This window comes from Papaver somniferum, chromosome 3 (genome assembly GCF_003573695.1).
Source record: "Papaver somniferum cultivar HN1 chromosome 3, ASM357369v1, whole genome shotgun sequence".
Taxonomy (NCBI): Eukaryota; Viridiplantae; Streptophyta; class Magnoliopsida; order Ranunculales; family Papaveraceae; genus Papaver; species Papaver somniferum.
This window is the reverse complement of record NC_039360.1, coordinates 112,592,463-112,615,124: the sequence shown is the minus strand read 5'-3', so window position 1 is coordinate 112,615,124 and position 22,662 is coordinate 112,592,463. Positions and strand designations below refer to the sequence as shown.

General features: G+C 37.8%; 1 protein-coding gene across 1 annotated transcript; it reads left to right on the top strand.

Moving 5' to 3' along the window:
- The first annotated feature begins 6,922 nt into the window (after positions 1–6,922).
- Positions 6,923–9,467, top strand: LOC113359868 (centromere-binding protein 1-like). Its single transcript, XM_026603440.1, has 4 exons — positions 6,923–7,117; positions 7,809–8,199; positions 8,248–8,470; positions 9,002–9,467. The coding sequence occupies exons 1-4, from the start codon at positions 6,923–6,925 to the stop codon at positions 9,465–9,467; spliced, it is 1,275 nt and encodes a 424-aa protein (XP_026459225.1).
- The last annotated feature ends 13,195 nt before the right edge of the window (positions 9,468–22,662 follow it).

Genomic DNA, 22,662 nt, shown 5'->3' with positions numbered 1-22,662 from the left:
ATGCATTTAGCTTCGGATATATGATTTCATCTAAATAAGATGATATGTGTTTCTTTCTTTTGGTCATGAAATGTCTCTTTCGGAAATTTCATTAGGATCCCGTTCTTGTACCTTTGCCAATTTTATTGACAAAAAGGGGGAGAATTAATATGTAGTTCACACAAAAAATACATATGGTTTCGGATCATTATGTAAGGAGGAGTGGTTTCCATGTGAGATGGAGTATTGACTAAGGAGGAGTGATACATATCACCGTAGTATTGTTGTTGAAGTTGTGATACAATTGAACTTTGACGTTGTGTAATGATAATATGACATTGTATAACAATGATTGGAACTCTTGTTTTCTCGTTGTTATAGCTACGGATTTTCAACAACGATGATGCTGAACTTACAACCTTTGGGATCATTGGAGTACTTGGAAGTGACGAAGATTTCAAGTAATGTTGAAGATTAGACATGTGGAATAGGAGCTACAAAAGTTAATTTATATATTTTTTATATTCCATATGTATTGATAGTTTTTTCACTAAAATTGACAAAGGGGGAGATTGTTAAAGCATTTCTCGGTCGAACTCGCATGCGTTTCTATCTCAAGCATGTTTGTCAATGTTAGTGATCAAAACTATAAGTCTTGATTTCTAGTCTACGCTAAGGTCTCGGACTAGGATAGAAAGTGTAGTTGAGCTCAAGAACTCCATGGCAATAATCCTGCAAGACGAAGGACTACTCAAGGAACCAGTGGATCTTCATCGACTAAAAGGTATGTGGAGACTTGAACTTATCTATCACTCAAAAATCTATTTGTCTCCTATCTTGAGACAAAAGTCGTTTTGCTATATAGACTTAGATTAGTTTGTTATTTCGAGCCGAGTTTATCTCGCCTATCTATTTCTCGAAATATGTGTTGGTAAGCTTTCACTTTAGCCAAGTTCATCTTTACCTAGTGACGAAAGTCATGACAAGTTTCAATCACTTTGAAAATTGCTTACTTTGACAAAAATAGTTTGTGAATAACAACTATAGAATATCAACGTCCTCTAAGAATGTTTCAATGATTGAAATGAGAGTTTAGTAATATAACCATTAGAGGATATAAGCATTGTTATGGAAACACATATATGTATAAGTCCTTATTCATTGAATCAATGTTTGCGAACTTTGTTGATCAAGAGAACTGGAATGGTGGCGTGAGCCAAGTCCGCGAACTGGCGGAAGTTCTCGACCCGAGAAATTCTACTGGAGTTTGTGAACTCCGTCCGGGAACTTAAGTCAGCGAACCCAGTCCGCCAACTTGAGTAGGTTATATCTAAAAACGATGTTTGTGAACTTATTCTTATATAAACTAAGGAATGCAAATTGCAAACCGCGGCTATATAGTTCATGAACCGATTCGAGTGAACCAAATCGTTTTTACTTCAATTGTGTCTTGTATAGTTACATAAGATTTCCTTGCAATTGAACAACTCTCTAACTAGTTCATTTGAGTCACTTGAACTGGTTTTGGTGAAGAAGAATATGGTTGATATGAAAGTGATCATATGGCTAACCATTTGGTTGAGTATTGTTGAACCAACAAATGTAAAAGTTTGGGTACGGTTACGCAAGCCTAGAAACGTGCATTTCATTTGTGTGTAACAAGCTAGTTTTCGATCTTACAGTTGAAAGATATTAGCTTGAATCTAATCAGGTTTTCATATAACGGTGAATATTGAATGCTTTGTTACCAAGCTAACATTGATTGCAAACCCTGATTTGAAAGACTATATAAGGGAGAACTCTAGCAACTGGGAAACCTAATCCTCACACCTTGTGTGTGATACTAGTTGTACTAAGCTAGAGTCGATTCTCCTTTAACCTTTGGTTTCTTCTTCTAAACCAGGTTAACGACTTAAAGACTTCATTGGGATTTTGAAGCCAGACCGATACTACTTTCTTGTAGTTGTGTGATCTGATCTTGCTGTTTCTATCGTACGAGTAAAATTGTAATAATTGGCTTGAGACTGATATCTCCGATAGGCAAGATATAAAAGAAATCACAAACACTTCGTCTCATCGTTTGTGATTCCGCAATATCTTTTTTCGCTGCGTCGATTAAGATTATTGTGAGGTGATTGATAATACTAAGCTTTTCTTCGGGAATATAAGTCCGGTTTATCAGTTGGTTCCTGTTCACCTTTATTTATCAAAAGACAGAACAAAACTCGTAGGTATATTCGTGGAAGACAGATTTATCTATTACCGTAGACTTTTCTGTGTGATACAGTTTTGTTTATTAAAGTCTTCGACTTTGGGTCGTAGCAACTCTTAGTTTTGGGTGAGATCAGCTAAGGGAATCAAGTACGTAGCATCCTGCTTGGATCAGAGACGTAGGAGCATAACTGTACATTGGATCAGTGTAAGATTGATTGGGGTTCAACTACAGTCCAGACCGAAGTTAATTTGGAGTGGGCTAGTGTCTGTAGCGGCTTAATGAAGTGTGTGTTCAAACTGGACTAGGTCCCGGGGTTTTTCTGCATTTGCGGTTTCCTCGTTAACAAAATTCTGGTGTCTGTGTTATTTCTTTTCTGCATTATATTTTGTTATATAATTGAAATATCACAGGTTGTGCGTTGTTAAATCAATTAGAATATCCGACCTTTTGGTTGTTGATTTAAATTGATTGACACTTGGATGTTGGTCTTTGGTACCATCCAAGTTATCTCTCTAGTATTTGATAAAGACTCGCAGATTTCTATTTGCTTGAGTATATATTAAATCGAGAGATTGAGATATAAACTCTTTAATATACTTTTTATCTAGATTGAGTCTGACTTTCTAGTTGATTCTCTAGAAAGTATACTGGAGTTTGTCCATACAGATTACTAAGAGAAATATTGGGTGTGGTTGTTGTACCCCCACTTTTTCAAAAAGAAGCACACTTAAGAATTTAACCTATAGAAGGGTCCACCACGTCCCATTTCTCACGTCATCTAGAGAAGGGTCAGAATAGGGTACAATTTTATTTTATGAAATAAAATAAAGATGAAGATGAAATACAAACTATATTTATTTTCTATTGTGAGAAAAAGGGTTTATAGCTGCCATGTAATGAGGTGGTCAGAATAGGAACAACTTTGGGTGAGTTTTGCAGTCGTCGGTGACTGATTATGGGTGATAAATTGATTGTTTAGTTGGTGCTGAATGGTCGGGAAGGATGGGTTTTGGAGATTTGTTCTTACGTTCAATGGAAAGGAGATGGTGTTGCTGGCTTGGTTGTTGTGATTGTGCTCGAGAGATTTATGAAGAGTTTTTTAATGCGAGATGCCTGAGAAGTGAAGATGAAGGACATAGTGGAGAGTGGCCTAGCTTGTGATCAGTGAATGGTTGAGCCGTTGCAACATCAGTGGAGTTCAGTTCCTGAGATGTAAAAGAAGCAGCTGTAGCCGATTGTTCATGGAGGGTCCTGTTGTTGAAGTGGTGCTGATGATGGAAGAGCATGGGAATGATTTGAGAGTGGTTCAATGGAACTGTTCGCAAAGGAGATGAATCATTTGTTGGCTGAACTGAATTTATGCTCGAGTGGAGTTGGTAATCGGTGGCGGAATAGCTGGCAAAGATGGGTCACTGAAATGGAGACAGAATGAAGCTTCGAATCAGCTGAGAAATAATGGCGTTGATAGTGGAGACGATTATTGTCGTTGGTTTTCTGAGGATTGAATTGTGTTGGGATACAACGATGGAAGGTGGCTAAGATTGCTGCGACCGGCGTTGTGGTTGATCTGTAAAGGAGCTGGGTTTACTGCCGTGGTGGAGGATGGACAATGAGATGACAATGTCTAAATCCAGTCTTGTCCCAAGAAGCATCAACCTAAGTAGTTCGAAGTATGAAGAGTTGGTTAAACTGTCGCAACCATTGAGGGTTCGGTTTAAGAAGATCATTGAAGTAAAGTTGGTGATGTTGTGTGGTGTTGGAGGTTGCTGGAGAAGTTTATGTTGGAAAACGATTAATAAAATACGATTTTTAAAGTTTTAATAAAAATTATAATTTATTGTTTTCTTTTGTGAATGAAAAACTTATTAGTCTCACGCCGTGGAGTTTCTCCTTTTTAGTTGTTTTAAGAGACTACATAAGCTTTTTAGTCCCACATCGGGGAGTTCATCTTTTTAAGTTGTATTATTCCATTATATAAACAAATTCACTACTTTTGTAAAATCTATGGGAAAGGGGATTCTCTATTTTTTAGAGAGACCCCCAAGGGAAATATTTTATAGTAATTTCTTTAACGTTCGCGATTTTCCTTAAGGGTTTTTTCGGAGTAACCAAGCTTAAGTTGAGCATCTACTACATATGCTAGTAGTAGGTGTAATAGGGTGTTTTATCCTGGAGATATCCGTCCTGTGAGGGCTATAGCATCACTCTTGAGTGTAGTCGGGCCCTAATGTCTTAAGGACAACGTGTTGAACACGTGACTCACTCTGTTTTTCCAAAGTTTTGCCTTGTTGCTGTTGCAGAGATTTGGGGAGCTCGTCCGTTTCATCGAATCGGTCACTTCAATTATAAAGGAGATAAGTATCAATAACTTTTACTTATTTGATTTTTTCCTTATTTTGATTATTGCACCCAACAGTTCACAGGGCAGCAAGTTGGCATCAATGAAGGTGATGGCTAGGTAGGCGGACAAAGATTAAGAAGATGAGGAAACAGAGTTGTTACCATTGTTGGTGATTAATGGTGGTGATAATCGGTGATGATGGATGAAGATAGTTGGCGGAGCGACTGCACTGGGAATTCAGAGTCGATGATAGAGAAGATTATGAGCTTGTGTCGTGTTTGATTGAAGCAGTGAAGAGAGGGCAGCGCTGCCATCAACTCGTGGCTAGATTCCATCGAGTAAACAGGGCAAGGAAGGAGATGGTTTATTCTTCAATGGAAAAAAAACGGTTCATTCCAAAACCGCCCCCAAAAATATAGATTAGTCCACCCCGATCCAACTAAGAACATATTAGTCCAAAAAATGTACAAAGACGTTGCTGACCTCCACACGTGTTTCATAAAGCACACGTGCAGCGAATGGAATCAGTTTTGTAACTGACACAATGAACGTGGTTGCGACATGTTTGCTCAAAAAAGAAACTGAATTAAAAATTAAAAACTGCGGCGTAACGGACAAAACATTAAATCCATTTTAGTTGTTTTGCAGACTAAAAGCAGATGAAAAAAATCTTGAAGAAATTTTGCAGACAAACCCTAAAAATTTCTTCAAATTATTGAAAACATTTAATCAAAAACCCTTAAGTCTTACTAATCAAAACACCTAGATGAGTGCAGTATCAGTAACATCATGTTGAGAGGAAAAAAAGTAGCTTCAAAGACAAACGCAACACCAACACTGGAAGATTCAACATCAACTGAACAAGATAATCCATCAGTTGCGATAGAAGAAATTTAAAAATCAACATCACCAACGATGAGATCAAAGTCAGCATTAAAAGATTCAACACCAATTTCATCCCCAACTCCATCAGTTGCAGCTGAAGAAATGCGGAAATCAACAGGACCAAAAACGAGATCGAAGAGATCATTAGAAGATTCAACATCAATTTCAATACCATAAACTTCAAAAACATCATCAGCTAAGAAGAAATCAAAGTCTTCAAAGAGTTCAAAGACTTCAAATCCTCCAAAGCCTCCAAAGTCTTCAAAGCCTTCAACATCTGTTAAAAGAAGAAAAAAAAGTAACAATTCAAGTCCAGTTCTGTCTGTTTTTGAGCAATTTTTATGAGATTTCTTATATATGTGTACAGATCTATACAGCGCCATGTTGTTGCAGTGATTCATGTCATGTGCTGTCTATTTTTGGGCAATTTTTCAGAGAATTGTTGTTGGTATGTACATACTAGTACACCGCCATGTTGTTCAATGTTTCATGTCCAGTTATGTCTGTTTTTGGGCAATTTTTCAGAGAATTGTTGCTGGTGTGTACATACTAGTACACCGCCATGTTGTTGCAGTGTTTCATGTAGTTATGTCTGTTTTTGAGAAATTTTTCAGAGAATTGTTGTTGGTGTGTACATGTACATACTAGTACACCAACATGATGTTGCAGTGTTTCATGTCTAGTTCTGTCTGTTTTTGAGCAATTTTTCAGAGAATTGTTGTTGGTGCGTACATACTAGTACAAAAACATGTTGTTGTACTGTTTCATGTCATGATATGTCTGTTTTTGACCAATTTTTGTGAGAATTATTGCTGGTATGTACAGATTTGTAAACCAACATGTCCTGTTATGTGAGTGTGTTAGTGGTTTTATGGTTAATGACATGTTATATGTGATTCATGGCATGTTATATGTGTTTTTGAGTTGTTTCTTTCAGTTATGTGTACACATTTTTACACAAGCATTCTATTGCAGTGATTCAGGGCATGTTATGTGTGTTTTAAAGATGTTTCTGTAGCAGTGTACTGGTTTGTACACCAGCATTTTTGTATGAGTATTATGTGTTGTGCTTCTCTTTTTTTATTCCCATTTGTCTATCTTCGTAGATACAAACAAACCTTATAGGTCAGGTTTTCATGCAATCAATGAGTTTGTGAACAAGAACCTTGAGGAGGATGGAGAAGTAAGGAAGAAGGATCCTAATAAAGTCTGGTTCGCTGACTTTCAGTTAGAGAAGCAAAAGGAGAGCCCTTTTTGGCCTTCAGTAGATGTCTTTGCTCACAAGAAAGCTGAAAAGCAAGAAGAGAAAAGGTCAGAAAAGAAAAAGGAGAATAAGAGAGATGTGTGGTTCAAGAATCCAGAATCAAATCTTGAAGATTGTGAACCAGTTCCGCCATGATAATTCAGGGGGAAATGTTTTTGTTTTTAATACTTCCGAGGAGAAAAAGTTTGTGGAGGTCGAAAGTATGTCAGAATATTTGTTTTTAATTTTTGGATTACATATGGTGGCATCAGAACCTGTAGAAGGAGAATGTACCAAAACTAAAGTTGAGGCGAGATATGTTTCACTGATAACCCGAATGAAACTGAAGGATCCAAATAAGTTGGGGAAACTAGATGTGGATAATGAAATATTGTGTATAATGAAGTTAAAACCAAAGTTGGATAGAGAGATTGAAAGAAATGCTGAGGACTTGGTAGTGTCGTTTGGGATGTACCTGTGCATCACTGTTTTTTTACCACAACAAATGGAAGAGCGCTTACCAAGAGCCAATTTTCTCACTACTTTGAATCATTGGATAGAATGAAAAAAACCAACTGGCCAGTTCATATACATAAATATCTAATGGATAGTATTAGGAAACATATCGACTCACCACTTAAAGTTAATGGTTGTATGGTATACCTGTTGGTGAGTTTACATGTGTACATTGTTTTACACCAGTTTTAAGCTGTACCAATTTACATGCTTTGGTTCACTGTATTTGTTGGGTCCTAACATTTCTAACTCTTTACCTGTTTGTTAATGCAGTATTGGTTTGCTGAACACAACAACAACATGACGCCAAGAAATGAATAGGGTTTCCCAAGGTTTCTAAGGTGGGTAATAAGTGACATCAGTACAACAATCGAGAAAGACATTAATGAAGCTATGAAAAAGGTAACTCAATAACTTTCTTACAATAATAATTTCTTCTTACATGTGTACATTAGATATACACCTTGATAAGGTTTACAAAATGGTGACAAAATTTTGTCATGTGTACAACAATATACACCTATAATACAGGTGTAAAAAGATGTACACCAGTGATCCATATTGATACTTTGGCATGTTTTCAGATGCAACCAGGATGGGTAAAAGCTTGTAGTGATGAACAATAACAGATTTTGGATGAGTACAGAAAGAATATGCAAGAAAATAGCAGAGATACACTGAAAGAAAATCTGTACAAAGCACTACAGCAAAGAGATGAAGCATTGGAAGAGCTTTCTGACTTGCAGGTTAAACATGAAAATCTTGTTCGATTCATTGAAGAAAAAAACAAAAAACTTTATGCAGCTAATCTAAGGAATATAGAAAATGATAAGGATCTTGTTGATTTGTTTGTTTACTCCTTGCAAGAAATCTTTTCATTTAACAAAGAATTAAAAAGTGAGGATGAACGTGATGATGATGAGCAAGAGGAGGAGGAAGGTGAGAAAGGTGGGAGAAGTGGTAAAGGTGGTGATGTGGATGACAGTGATGATGATGATGATGATGAGGAAGGTGAGAAAGGTTAGAGAAGTAGCAAAGGTGGTGATGTGGATGACAGTGATGAGGAAGAGGAGGAGGATGGTGGTGGGAAAGGTGGTGATGAGGATAAGGAGGAGGAGGATGGTGGTGGCAAAGGTGGTGATAAGGAGAAGGATGAGGAGGAGGGTGGTGGCGAAGGTGGTGATCTACATGATGATGACAATGACAAAGAGGGAAGCAAAGGTGGCGATGAGGAGGATAAAACTGAATCAGAAAAGAATGAAGTTCCATCTGAAACTCCTAAAAAGCCAAGGTATAATATCACTTGTATTAAATGTGGCAGTCATTTTTTTATATTCTTTATATGTGTACATAGTTGTACACTAGTGACTCATACCTTTTCTCAAAACTTGCATCTTTTAGCACTCCTTCATCAAAGACCAATGAGGGAAATGAAGAAAAGGATATGGAGGATGAAAGTAATATGACAAAGGAGTTGAGTCTGAAACTGCTAACAAGCCGAGGTATGATGATCTAAGCTCGCATTTCTTTTCATTTTTTGTATATGTAGATACTTGTACACCACTGATAAAAATCAAATAAAATTGTATTTTTCAGCAGGCCTCTGTCAAAGTCAAATGAAGAAGAGGATGGCAAGGATGGAACAAGCCTAAGACTTGAGTTGAAAATGCTAACAAGCCAAGGTATAAAGAAAATAATATCAACTCACATTTCATTTCATTTTCTGTATATGTGTACCAAGATGTACACCTTAGTGATTTCTTGTGTGTGTGTACAGTAGTGTACAACTTTGTACAACCTAACAAAATTGCATTTTTTTCAGCACTACTCTGCCAAAGACAAATGAAATCCATGAAGATCAGATGGAACTTGATAACCAGGATGTGAGGAATACCACTCAAACTGCTGAAATTAATGAAGCTACGATAATCGCAGTTCAAGCAATATCTCAGCTGGACCCTAAAGGAATGTTGCCGGTTGAAGAATATGTCATCTTACTCACACAAGGAGAAGATATTGAGAAGGAGACTTATAAATCAATTGAGGACCTTCTAGATAACTTGTCTGAATCTGTGTTCGTAAAACTTGAAAAAGGTTGTTACAGAACGACACCATCTGAAGTGAAGGAAAAGACGACAACCGTGATCCGACATGATTGTCCAAGCTTTTCATTGTTGAGCCAAGAAGATCCTAAAGAACAATCATCGCAAAAATCATTATCCAATGAAGATGTACGAGAAATGATCGTTGCTGAAGCAGTGCAGTTCAACCAACAAAATCATGCTTAATTTTTTAGTAGCCAAGAGGTAGAAGAAGAGAAGACGACACCAGTGAGGATAAGAGCAGGGAAAATGAAGGAAGCAGAGATGTTGAGGACAAAAGCGGCTAGCAAGTTGTCCAAGACACAACCTAAGAGAGATGCAAAGAAAAAACTACCTCCTGACTTCACTGCCGAGGGTAAAACCAGACAAGTTAGGATGAAAGTGGATCAAAAAGGAAAGGGGGTCAAAGTGGGAGAATACCTAGGCTATCCTGCACCAAAAAGGACAAATGAAAATGAGTATCATCCTGCTCTCCCATTGCCAGATGTTCTTCATTCACCACTATACCAAGCCATGGAACCAGGACAGGACAAAAAAAGGATACAGAAATTCTTCGACTATGCAAACCTGGGGTAAGTTCAGAAAACAATACCTCGCACTATACGAATGATTGAATCTTATTGAAAAAAAGGTATGTGCACCATTATGTACACCATGTTAACATTTCCTTTATGATTCTGCAACTCTGTAGCTTGGGAATTAAAAGTACTCGAAGATCCAACAGTCAGGGAACAAATTCTGATTGTGGGAAAAGTACTTTGTGAACTCATGTTCAACAAATATCTGGACCAAGAGGTACTGCAGTTCTACATTCATTGACGTTTCACAGCAATGGTCAGAGATAACATTCGTCATCCAGATGATCAGAAGTACATGAGATGTGAAATAATGAGTCCTACTGCATGTGTAAGTTTCTCAAAAACAAATCAAAAATGTCATATATATAGATACTTTAATGATGTGTACATACTAGTACACCTGATTGACATGTCGTGTTCTATGTGTTTGTCGATTTCCTTAGTAGTGGATATAGATATACACCGGTATGCTATATGATTGACACATGCTCTGTTAAGTGTTTGCATGGATGCTTGATTGTTAGATTTACTTAGATGTGTACATAGTTGTACACCTGTATCATACGTCATGGATACATCTATATCATACATATGTTTGATATGTAGTAGTGTACATGCTTGTTAGTTTTCTGGTCTGATTTAGGTGTACCTAATTCATTTTATTTTCCAACAAATTATTGATTGCAGTACTATGTGAAGAAAAATAGCATAAGCGAGGTACAAAATCTTGTGGTTGATTTCATACGGGACATGCCTGACAATCTGGAAGTTCTTGTAATCCCCGTCAATCACTCTACAATACAAATGGCAGTAGGAGTTCACTGGTTGCTTTTGAAGTTCGATTTTGAAGCTGAAGAGTGGAAGTAGTACAACTCGTTATACTCAAATGAGGACTATAAAGATGATGCACAACAAATGGCAAATGTGGTGCAATTGGAACTCAACAAGAAGAGAGCGTTAAAGGGTGATGCACCAATAGAACCACACGAAATAAACATCGTGCAATACCCTGCTCAAGGAATCAATCCAGACTTCCTCCTATACACTTTCTACTTTATGAAACGAAGTGTGAAGAAGAGAAAGAGTGTCGAAAGAGATCAGCATAGCGCCGAAGATATTTGTCAGGGAATGATAGCAAAATTGGTGGCCAGGATGCTGAAAAAAGTCGGAGTGTATGAAAAGGTGTGGGATATAGTAACTGATGAACATCACAAGGAGTGGCGCCTGAGTAAAGATATGAAACCATTGAAGAGGAAGAAGAGTATTTGGTAACAGTAGCAACTGATGAACATCACAAGGAGTGTCGCCTGAGTAAAGAGATGAAACCATTGAAGAGAAAGAGGAGTCTTTAAGCTTCATTATACAAGATCACTTTCTGAATTGCTTCTAAACATTTTCTATCTTTCAGACAACTTTTCAAATTTCAGTTTTTATCACTTTGTTTATGACTTATCAAGACCTTGAATTAATATTCTTATTAGTTTCAATATTGATGTTATTGATGTTACAAGTTTATGACTTATCACTACCATTGAAGTGTATATTACAGGTTTTGAATTATTAAGGTGTACTTGATTGTGCACAGTTACTGACAGAGCAGAAAATGTTTAGAAGGTATACATAAAGGTACACATGTACTGACAGATTTTTATACTTTATCAAAAGTACAAAAATTGAAGACATAAAAATATTACTAAAATTTTTATATCATGCAAAACTGAAAACATAAAAATTGAACATAGCAAAAGTAATTACTAATTATACAGATCTGAAAACATAGAATATTACTAAACAAAATAGACTAGTAGCATTCATTGTACACCAAGGTGTACATAGTGGTACACATGTAAAAAGACAGGTAAGAAAAACTGAAGTTCACAGGAAGGTAAATAATGGTACACATGTCCTGACATTAATTATCCAAGCCAAAGAAAATTGAAAAGATATTACCAAAAGTAAAGACCAAACACATAGAATCTTTTGAACAAATGAAACTAGAAAAAAGCATCAAATCATGGGGCAGGTAGCTCTGTTGTGGTGACCAAGGGTGAAGCACTTTGTGCACATCATAGGCCTCTTTTGCTTCTCCCAAGAATTCTTGATACCCTGTGTTCTTCGTCTACCAGGTGGAGGAACAGGAAGAGGAACAATAACTCTATCATTAGGATCATAAACCAGCAGCTTGTCATGATTGGGGATTGGAAAGATGATCTCCTGGTATGTCATGTTGTACCATTCAGTGGTGAAGTATGGCTCAACAAATGAATAGATGTCCTCTCTCGTAGCTTGAATGGCAGCACAAGCATGTGCACAAGTAAAACCATTAACTTTCCACCTGTGACATGTACAAGTTTTCTTCAATAGATCTACAGTATGAAACCGGGGAGATGCGACTTCATACATTCTTTCCATGGACTGAGTAACAGTCCAAGTACGACCAATGTCGATGTTTTCCTTTAGTAAATCCTCATATATGGGAGTGAGCCTAGTGTTGAAATTTTCTAGACCTTCTATCCTTCTCTCAGAATTCTTCTTCACAACCTTCAAACTAACATAATAAAAATAAAAAGCATGGAATCAAAACATGATCTAGAAGGAATACAGATAAAACATGTGTACAACAATGTACACATTAAGGAAATCCATGTGTACAACAATGTACACACAGTTGCAAAATCATAGATAAAACGTGTACAAGTATCTACAGATCAAGCAAATCCATGTGCGCAACAATGTATACAGACAAACATGTGTACAAGGGAAGATGGACACATCAAAGAAAATAAATGAATGAAACACTAAACATAAAACTCACCGTATCGCATCGAGAAGAGCAAAAGCAGACAACTTTTTGCAATCAAGAATCCAGTGTTGAAGGACTCGGCAAGAGTTGAAGAGTACGCACTATATCTGCATACAGGGAAAAATGCATTTTCCCATTTCTCCTTTGGAATAGTCCTGATATAGTTAGCAACATGTCCACATCCAATCGCATGCATGCCCCGCAAAGCTTCTTCAAAGTTCGTTGTTGTGTAAGAGTAAGCAGCTTTGTAAAACAAATCAATAACGGGCTTTGAATTCGCATCACCTGATCCAATGGGGAGATTGCACTTGACGTGGTAAAAGCAATAGTTGTGATATGAATTAGGAATTTTTTTTGGAATGCCCTGCAAAAGTCCTTCACCACGATCACTAAGGAAAACAATCTGACGACCATCGACAATTGTTTAAGATTCTCTAGAAACCAAAACCAATTATCTTTGTTTTTAGCAGAAACAAGAGAAAATGCAAATGGTTAAAATTCATTGTTCCCATTGATACATGTTGCAGCCATCAAAGCACCATTGTATCTACCAGTAAGGAAAATAGCGTCCAAGTAAATCATCGGCCTGAGATACCTATAGCTATGCTTGCAAACACCTAAACAAATGAAGATCCTCTGAAATCTTCTAGTTGCATGATCAACTTCAAACTTCACATAGCTATCAGGATTAGTTTGCTCAATGGCTTGGACATACCAAGTTAAATCGCTATACGACTTCTCGTCATCGCTAAACTGTTCTTCAAATACGGATTCTTTCCCTCTATGGGCATGGTGATACTTGATATTGGACCCATAAGTCTTCTTAAAAAGTGACATGATCCGGTTGGGTTTTAGACTAGGATCCCCCTGTATATTGCCGGCAATCAAATGCTTGACTAACTTGGTTGTCACCGCATGACTCTTCAACCTCAAACCAACACCACAACTACAAAAAAAAAATCTGGAATAAGTAATGTACACCACAATGTACACCTAATAAGATCTCAAAACCAACACCACATATATGCAAAAAAGAAAACACAGACCAAGCAAGAATATGTAATTTCTATAAAAAGCCTACAACAAGTAATGTGTCACTTAAAAAGCCTACAACAAGAAATGTGTACCACAATGTACACCTAAAACAAGTCTACATATAAAAGCCTAAAAACAAGAATTCGTAATGTGGACTAATATGAACACTACTAACATGTGAATAACATTACAATCTTTCAGCACGAACCGAGAAATGTCACCATTGACAGGCCCAAAGTGAATCCTCCAACCACAATCATTTTCTGCGCACTTTGCAGTAAAACGAGTCTTGTCATTTTTAAGAATAATAATCTTGTGACCAGTAGCCATCTTGTACTTATCAACAATAATTCTAACAACTTTAACACCACCCATGAATTCTCTATCAACTTTGTCAAAAACATAAACCCATTCATCAATAATCAGAGGCTTGGCCTTGTCTGCGTCATGATCTACCACCCTTACCATCTTAGGACTTTCAGTTACACAAGAATTTGCAGTACTAGAACCAGAACTATTGCTACAACCAGAATTAGAACGAGAAGTATGATGCCGAATGACGTCAACATTCAAATATAAATCTTCATTCACAATAAGAATAATAAGTGCAATTAAACCTTGCAGTTGCATATCACCTTGTACAAAAACTAATTGATCATTATCCATATAGCTGAAACGTATACTCCAAGGATCCAAAGACCTCCAATGCTTCCATGCAAAATGCTTCAATTCATCTACGATTATCGAAGTATTAACACGAAAAACAGCAAAATGCTCACCATGATTCAAAACATCATTAATAAACTTCTCAGACATGTTAGATACCCCTACATATTACAAAAGAAATGATAATATACATTTGAAGCTTCAAACAACAATTTCAGATTTGAATAACCTAAAACTTAAACAGTGTACAGAAAAGTACACGTTTAATCGAAGACAAAAACATCAAGTAACAATAAACCTAGATAAAATACTCCATCAATTAAGCTTCAGAATCTTACTGGAACACATAATTGAATAAATCAAAAGCCTACGATCTAGTATCAGTTTGATTTCATATCATGCATCATAAAACTAAAAATCATCATGAAACAACAGTAAACAAAAATCATTTCAAGAGAATCAAAAGATAGTATAAAACAAATATCAAATAAATATCATAACAACAATAAGATGTAACAGATCGAATTGATATCATCAACTCATAAACTCAGAAAAACTAAACATCAGAAACAAAACCTGAAAATTAGATGTCACAGATCATTCAACCAAAAAAAAACTTACCTGAGGTTGAATCCTGCTCCATTAACAATTAAATCCAATCTAACCTCTATGAATCTGTTAAATCACCTCGGAATTCAAATATGGATCGATCTATCTCTCAATCTGTCGTGAATTCAAATCTGAGATTAAGAAAATCGATTGCAGAACACTTTCGAATGTAACCTGAGTTTAAATATGATGAAGAAACGATCGAATCCTCTCTGAAACTGTTAAATCTCCTTCCAAAATTAATCTCTGACCTGCTCCCTGTTTTAAATTCATGTTTGAGATCCAAAAATTTCGATTTCAAACCAAGCTTTATATATACAGAATCGCTTCAAGGGTAATTATGGTATATGGAAAATCGTAATATCGGGAATCGACTTTATTTTGGACTAACTCGTCCAATATTTGGACTAAACTTTAGCAAGTGGGGTTTATTTGGATTAGAGTGTACTAGGCTTCATATGAGTGGACTAAAGAGTCCAAAGCCCACAAACTTTGGAACTAAACATCAATTTCTACTTCTTCAATTGGTTTTGGTTATGGTGACAGTAGATCGTTTGGACGGACTTGCAAAGCACGTTGGTGGTTGTTGGTACAGATTTTGGGGGTTTGGTTTATAGAAGGGTATATACAATTGATGGTGGTGGCTTAGACGGAATGTGAGAAGTGTTGTTGTTTGGAGATAAGTATAGATGACAATTAGAAGCCGAAAAGGTGAGTCTGGGAAGGAGCTGAAATTGGACGGACAAACAGGCAGTATCCAGACTTTGGTATATAGAAACTGGTTTGGGTCCGAAGTTGAACGTCAGGTAATGGACTGCGCCTGACAATTATTTTCTAAGTCTCAATGAAATTCCTTCCAAGCAACCTGAATATAACTTTAGAAGGGAAGCATATTCAAAAGGGGGGAGTTGCTACAAAAGCAAACGAAGACTAGGTTGGAGTTTTTTTTTTTCCCATTTTATTTTCGATTAGCTAGAATTTTATTTCTATTGATTTATGGTTTTTGAGAAAGCCATGTCTAGCTAATCCATGTTAGGGCGAAAGGATGAACTTGTAGTTGATTTATTTTGTGTTCTTGAACAAGGTCTCTACCAATTGAACTTTATGATAATGTTTGTGTTTCTCTTTCAATGTTTTACATTCTAGCTATATTTTTCATGTTATATGTCATGTATAGTCCATAGTTCGATTAGTAGAAGAACTCATTGAACCTTTGCAATAATTGATTTATGAATTTCATTTGACTATTCATGCCATGTATATCTAGTGCTTCAGAATTCTATTTTAAGGTGAGAACAAACTACCGTTTAGATATTTCTTGTCAACGATTCTGAAGTATCTTCCGTGTACTAGTAGGTAGGTTTTCTATTTTACATGTGTAAATTCGAGACCTTTGTGATTGAATGCAAATAACTTTCCTACAACGGATTCCCGGATCCTTAATACCTTCATAAATCCTGGTTACCATCTTTCCTATTGATTTATTTTAGTATTTCGTTTTACATTTTTCATTCAAAAAATCCCAAAATCATTTCTGGTTAGTTCATTAGAGATATTGATAAGAGTATTTCCACCACTCCCTGTGGGTTCGACCCGTACTTGCCTCTGTCTACTAGTTTGACACCGTGCGATTGTGGTTATTATCAATAGGTATTCCCAGAATCCTATCAATTTTTGGCGTCGCTGCCGGGGAGCGGCTGTGGAATATTGTAATTAGTATTTTTTATTTTGTAATTATTTGTATTTATGAACAGTATTTTTATTTTATTTTATTTTTCTTTCTCCTTTTGACTTTTTTGTGTTATAGATTTTTTTCCCAGGTACCTTTCTGAGGATGGTGAGTGCTTCTCAGGAGATGTTATCTAAGATGACACTTGGAGAATATATGCGTAGAGGTTCACATTCCCAGAATACATCATCTGAGATGACGCTTTGGAGTATATGTATTGGTCACGGCATAAGGAAGTTCTTGCTCCACATATGTGTAGATGGGGAAAAACGATTTGCTGGTTTTTAAGGAATTGAGGAGACGACCGTACGGAGGAGACTCCTCGAACCGAGTGAAATGTTAAACCTCACAAAGATGCACCGCTGCAAAGGGGGTGCTTTAGATTCGAGAGATCAATCTGTAGTACTCCGGCTTAAATCAAGACAATGACCGTTCCGGAGTAAATTCGGTCAAAAGAGAGGATGGGTTGATCTGTAGGAGGGAAGTTGGGAAATGTGTGGAATCAATGGTAATCAAATATTGTGGGTGTGTGAATTGTGAATATGATAAGCTCTGAATGATTGAAATTGCTCAATTGAGAGTAGTTGCTCAATTGATGAGTTGATGATCTCGTGTTGTCGATGAGACGTGAGATTGATGATACTGTTGATGCTGATTATTCAATCATGATTCAGAGACTTATTTATATTGCTGGAATTTTAGACACCATGACCCCATGAAGTGTGACAGTTGATGGAATCAAGGAGTGGGGAAGTGGATATCGTGTTTGAAACCAGTTGCTCAACGTGTGGAGACTTGGTCGATTCTCCACCCACTACCTCGTGAATTCCTTCAACTGATTGCACGACTTGCTCACATTCCATCGTGTGTTTGAACACACGTGCCGTAGACCGCCAAACCAAAACCCTAAGTGATATCCCCCAAAGTGACACGATTGACGTCTCGTGGTATGTTAGTCAATTGATGACTTCGTGGTTTGATGGGACGATGAGTCCATGTAGTTGCTGAGTTGAACATGATGTTCTGAAACTCATGAGTTGAACCTGTCATGAGACAGAGGTATAGTTCTTACGATGAAGTGAGCAAGTATTTCTCATTCGATGGATCGTTGAATATTGATTGTTGAACCAATATTCCTTGGTTTGAGCAAATATTTATCATCTGAGCAAGTGTTGCTCATGTGATGAATTGTTGAATATTTGATCGTCTGAGCATGTTTTGCTCATCTGATGGATTATTGGCAGCGTACCAAGAATATTAATTAGAATACTGGTCGTCGAACCGAGCATAATTAATAAAATTAATGACCATGAGTTCGTCGTAAAATTATTAAGGTTGGAATCTGGAATGATGATCCTCGGATTCAGAAACCCTAATTTGATCAATTGATGATCAATTCATGGTTCGTCAGAATTTTAACCATGGGACGAAGGAGGGAGCGACTACATGGGACCGTGGATCAACCATGTAGTGTCCATATGCTCAACGAACGCCCTCTTGAACTCATTTCTTTTAATGTGCATTGTGGTGAGCAGTCCCCAGTCATACATTTTTTTTTTCGGTGGCTGAAGGTTCGGTGGTGATCTCTTGGATCAGCAGGTGTTTTCCGGACACGATGTGGTTCAGTGCAGCAAACATGTCTTTCGTTTGAGCTTTCGAAAGATACAACAACTCGAAGACATGTTCGATCAGAGATTGGACCGCTTCCTTGACAGGAGGTTCAGAGATGGTGAAAGTTCAGACTGGGAGGGGTTTTTTGTGTACTCCCTCAGTCCCCAGGTTGAGCTCTCCTGATTCGGCCTTTTCTTGGAATATGCGCTTCAAAATTTTGCAATCACTTGTGGAATGGATGACGTATCTATGGAAGCGGCAATACCGAGGATTTTCCATGGATTCTTCAGTTGGTTCCTTCTTGACATAAGGAAATTTGATTGCACCATCTTGGATCCAGGCATCGAGTAGTTCATTAACTTCTTCCATTGAACAAGGAAAATCGGGTGCTTCAGGATATTCCGTATGCTGAGGAGGGACTTTCGAATTCTCCTTCTTGTGTGCCTTTGAAGGGGTGGAGGAAGTATGTTTGTGTTGTGGTTCTGCTTTTCGCTTACTCCCTTCTGTGACAGCATTTGTTGAAGGTTGAAGGTTGTACTGCTTGTTGATCAAACGCCTGCTTCCTCGAGTGTCTTTTTAATCCTCAGTCTTTGTAGACTTTGTTCTTTCCAAAAGAGCGGGTGTAGTGGTTGCCGACCTCTTCGCAGCTTCGTGAAGCTCTGAGAAAGTCTGGAATCGAAGATTCTCCACCAAGGCCCTGTAGACCGGGAGCATGCACAAGTCCACCAATTGTTGCTCTGTGACGTTTGGGTCGTGACAATCCAGGGCTTGGATTCTGAACCTTTTCACATAATCATTGGTATTTTCACTGACCCTCTGAAACATTCTTCCAAGGTCAGAGAGGGTGACTTGTTCTGACACGAAGAAGTATTTTCTGTAGAATGCGTTAACCATTTCTCCCCAATTGTTGATGGTCCCTGGTGTGATGTTGTTATACCAGGTGTATGTCCTGCCTTTCAGAGATTTTGAGAATTCCTTGAGACGAACGACATGATTATGTTCATGTTCTCCCAGGGTTTCGAGAAAACGAGAGACATGTTCCCGAGCATTGCCAGTTCCATCATACAAGGTGAAAGTTGGAGAAACGTAACCTTTGGAGAGTGGAATCCTCTGCGTAGCGGCAGGATAAGGAGATTGATGACGATGGTCATGCGATGTCTTGTATTTTCCACGGTTCTCTAATAGGTGCTCCAGATCCTCGCGAGTAATGAAGTTCGATGATCCCTTCGCTGATGAGTTGTCTGCAGCAATTTTGCGGACTTCGTCGTCTTCTGCTGTATGGATTGGAATTACTTCAGGATCGTCGTCTGAGGATTTCTCCTTCTCCTTTCCCTTCTCTTGAGTTTTCTCTGACATCTTGTCAGTAATAGTTTTGAGATAATTACACAGCTCCTTCTGTGCAGCAGCCATGTCAGTCTGATTCTTTGCAAGAGTCTCCTGCGCTTTGATAAGATCAAGGATGATAGGTGGTGGATCTCCTATGACTTCTTTAGGGTGTCCTCCGGACAGTGGATGACCTTCGGCGTGAGGAGGAGTAATGTCACCACCATCAGTGTTGGAGGTCGGAATTGTCTCCGGGATATTCTGATTGTTGTTGTTGCTAGTGCTAGCATGGTTTGTGTTAGGATTCGTAACTGAACCTGACCTGAGATCAACCATCTTGTGAAATTGTGAGATTGCAACCGAGAGAATGATTTCCCACTGTGGTCGCCAATCTATAGATGGGGAAAAATGATTTGCTGGTTTTTAAGAAATTGAGGAGACGATCATACGGAGGAGACTCCTCGAACCGAGTGAATTGTTAAACCTCACACAGATGCACCGCTGCAAATGGGGTGCTTTAGATTCGAGAGATCAATCTGTAGTACTCCGGACTAAATAAAGACAATGATCGTTCCATAGTAAATTCGGTCACAAGAGAGGATGGGTTGATCTGTAGGAGGGAAGCTGGGAAATGTGTGGAATAAATGGTAATCAAAGATTGTGGTTGTGTGAATTCTGAATTTGATAAGCTCTGAATGATTGAAATTGCTCAATTGAGAGTAGTTGCTCAATTGATGAGTTGATGATCTCGTGTTGTCGATGAGACGTGAGATTGATGATACTGTTGATGATGATGATTCAATCATGATTCAGAGACTTATTTATATTGCTGGAATTTTAGACACCATGACCCCATGAAGTGTGAAAGTTGATGGAATCAAGGAGTGGGGAAGTGGAGATCGTGTTTGAAACCAGTTTCTCAACGTGTGGAGACTTGGTCGATTCTCCACCCACTACCTCGTGAATTCCTTCAACTGATTGCACTACTTGCTCACATTCCATCGTGTGGTTGAACACACATGCCGTAGACCGCCAGACCAAAACCCTAAGTGATATCCCCCAAAGTGACACGATTGACGTCTCGTGGTATGTTAGTCAATTGATGACTTCGTGGTTTGATGGGACGATGAGTCCATGTAGTTGCTGATTTGAACATGATGTTCTGAAACTCATGAGTTGAACATGTCATGAGACAGAGGTATAGTTCTTACGATGAAGTGAGCAAGTATTGCTCATTCGATGGATCGTTGAATATTGATTGTTGAACCAATATTCCTTGGTTTGAGCAAATATTTATCATCTGATCAAGTGTTGCTCATGTGATGAATTGTTGAATATTTGATCGTCTGAGCATGTGTTGCTCATCTGATGGATTATTGGCAGCGTACCAAGAATATTAATTAGAATACTGGTCGTTGAACCGAGCATAATTAATAAAATTAATGACCATGAGGTCGTCGTAAAATTATTAAGGTTGGAATCTGGAATGATGATCCTCGGATTCAGAAACCCTAATTTGATCAATTGATGATCAATTCATGGTTCGTCAGAATTTTAACCATGGGACGAAGGAGGGAGCGACTACATGGGACCGTGGATCAACCATGTAGTGTCCATATGCTCACGTGAGAAAATACAAAGAACCCCTGAAGAGTTGACGATTTTTTGGTGAAAGAATGATTAAATGCTGGTTTAATCATTTATTCGAAAATGCTCGTCTGAGCCTTAGGTGAGAAAACCTAATTAATTATGACGGAGTGAGGGATCGACCATGGGGTCATGAAACCGGACCTGGGTAGTCACGTGACCGCCTGATGATCACTTCATGAAAATCCAAAGTGTTTGGAAGAGTCTTGGACCTAATACGTGCAATTGTGCAAATTAGGTCAAAACTGTGAAACTTGATGGGACCGGCTTCTGTAAGCCAAAGAGCCAATCTTGGTCGATCAAGATAGCGCGCTCGTGTCCCCAAGGCGTCCGCGTCTTAGTCCTGAGAATTTTGATAATTTCTGGCGTGCAATTGGGCATCCATTCGAGAAAATATGCCAAAATTAGGGTTTCGACGAAACTGAGGAAAACGCCATGAGATGATGAAAAATAATTATAAAATAAGGAATAAGGAGGCGTGGGACCGCCGAGGCCAAGGCATGGTCGGCCGGTCGTTTCCACGGTCCCGTGGTGCCTTTTCCTTAATTTTATAATATTTTGATGATTTTATGAAAAAATCATGAATTTTGAGAAATTTGATGAATTTATGGAGTTTCCATGAATTGAAGAAGTTTTCATGAGTTCAGGGAAGCAAAAAATACTAAAATAATAAAAACAAGGGTGTGTGGGACCGTGGAGGCGCGTCCGGACGGCTAGGGCCCGGTCCCACGAGTTTTCATAATTTTTATTATTTTTTAGGTATTTTTTCATGATTTGAGTGAATTTTTCCTAATTTGAGAGAAATACCATGAAATCAAGGAATTTGATGAATTCAAGGAAAATAAAAATAATAATTAAATAAAGGGGCGTGTGTGACCGCCAGGGCCCGGTCCCACAAGTTTTCATAATTTATTTTATTTTATTATTATTTGGTGATTTGTGCAAAATACCATGAAATCAAGTAGTTTTTTCATGAAATTAGAGAAATAATAATAATAATAAAATAATGAGGAACCGTGAGGTGTGGGGCCGGTTGGGACCAAGGCACGGCCGGTTGGCCCATGGTCGCCCCCACACTCCTTTCCTTAATTTTATATTATTTTTTACGAATTTATGAAAATATCATGAAACCGAGGAGTTTCCTCGAGACGAGGGAGATTTGATAAAATGAGAGAATTTTCATCAAATCATGGAAAATAATAAAAATGTATTAAAATATAAAACTGGCATGGGATTGACCACGACACGGTCGGTCGGTCGTGTGTCCGTGCTCCCAGCACCCTGGTCAATATTTTTAATTATTTATTACTAATTGTGGAATTCAATGGAGAATAATTCACAAAACTGAGTAATAATATGTTTATTATTAATTCATAGGAT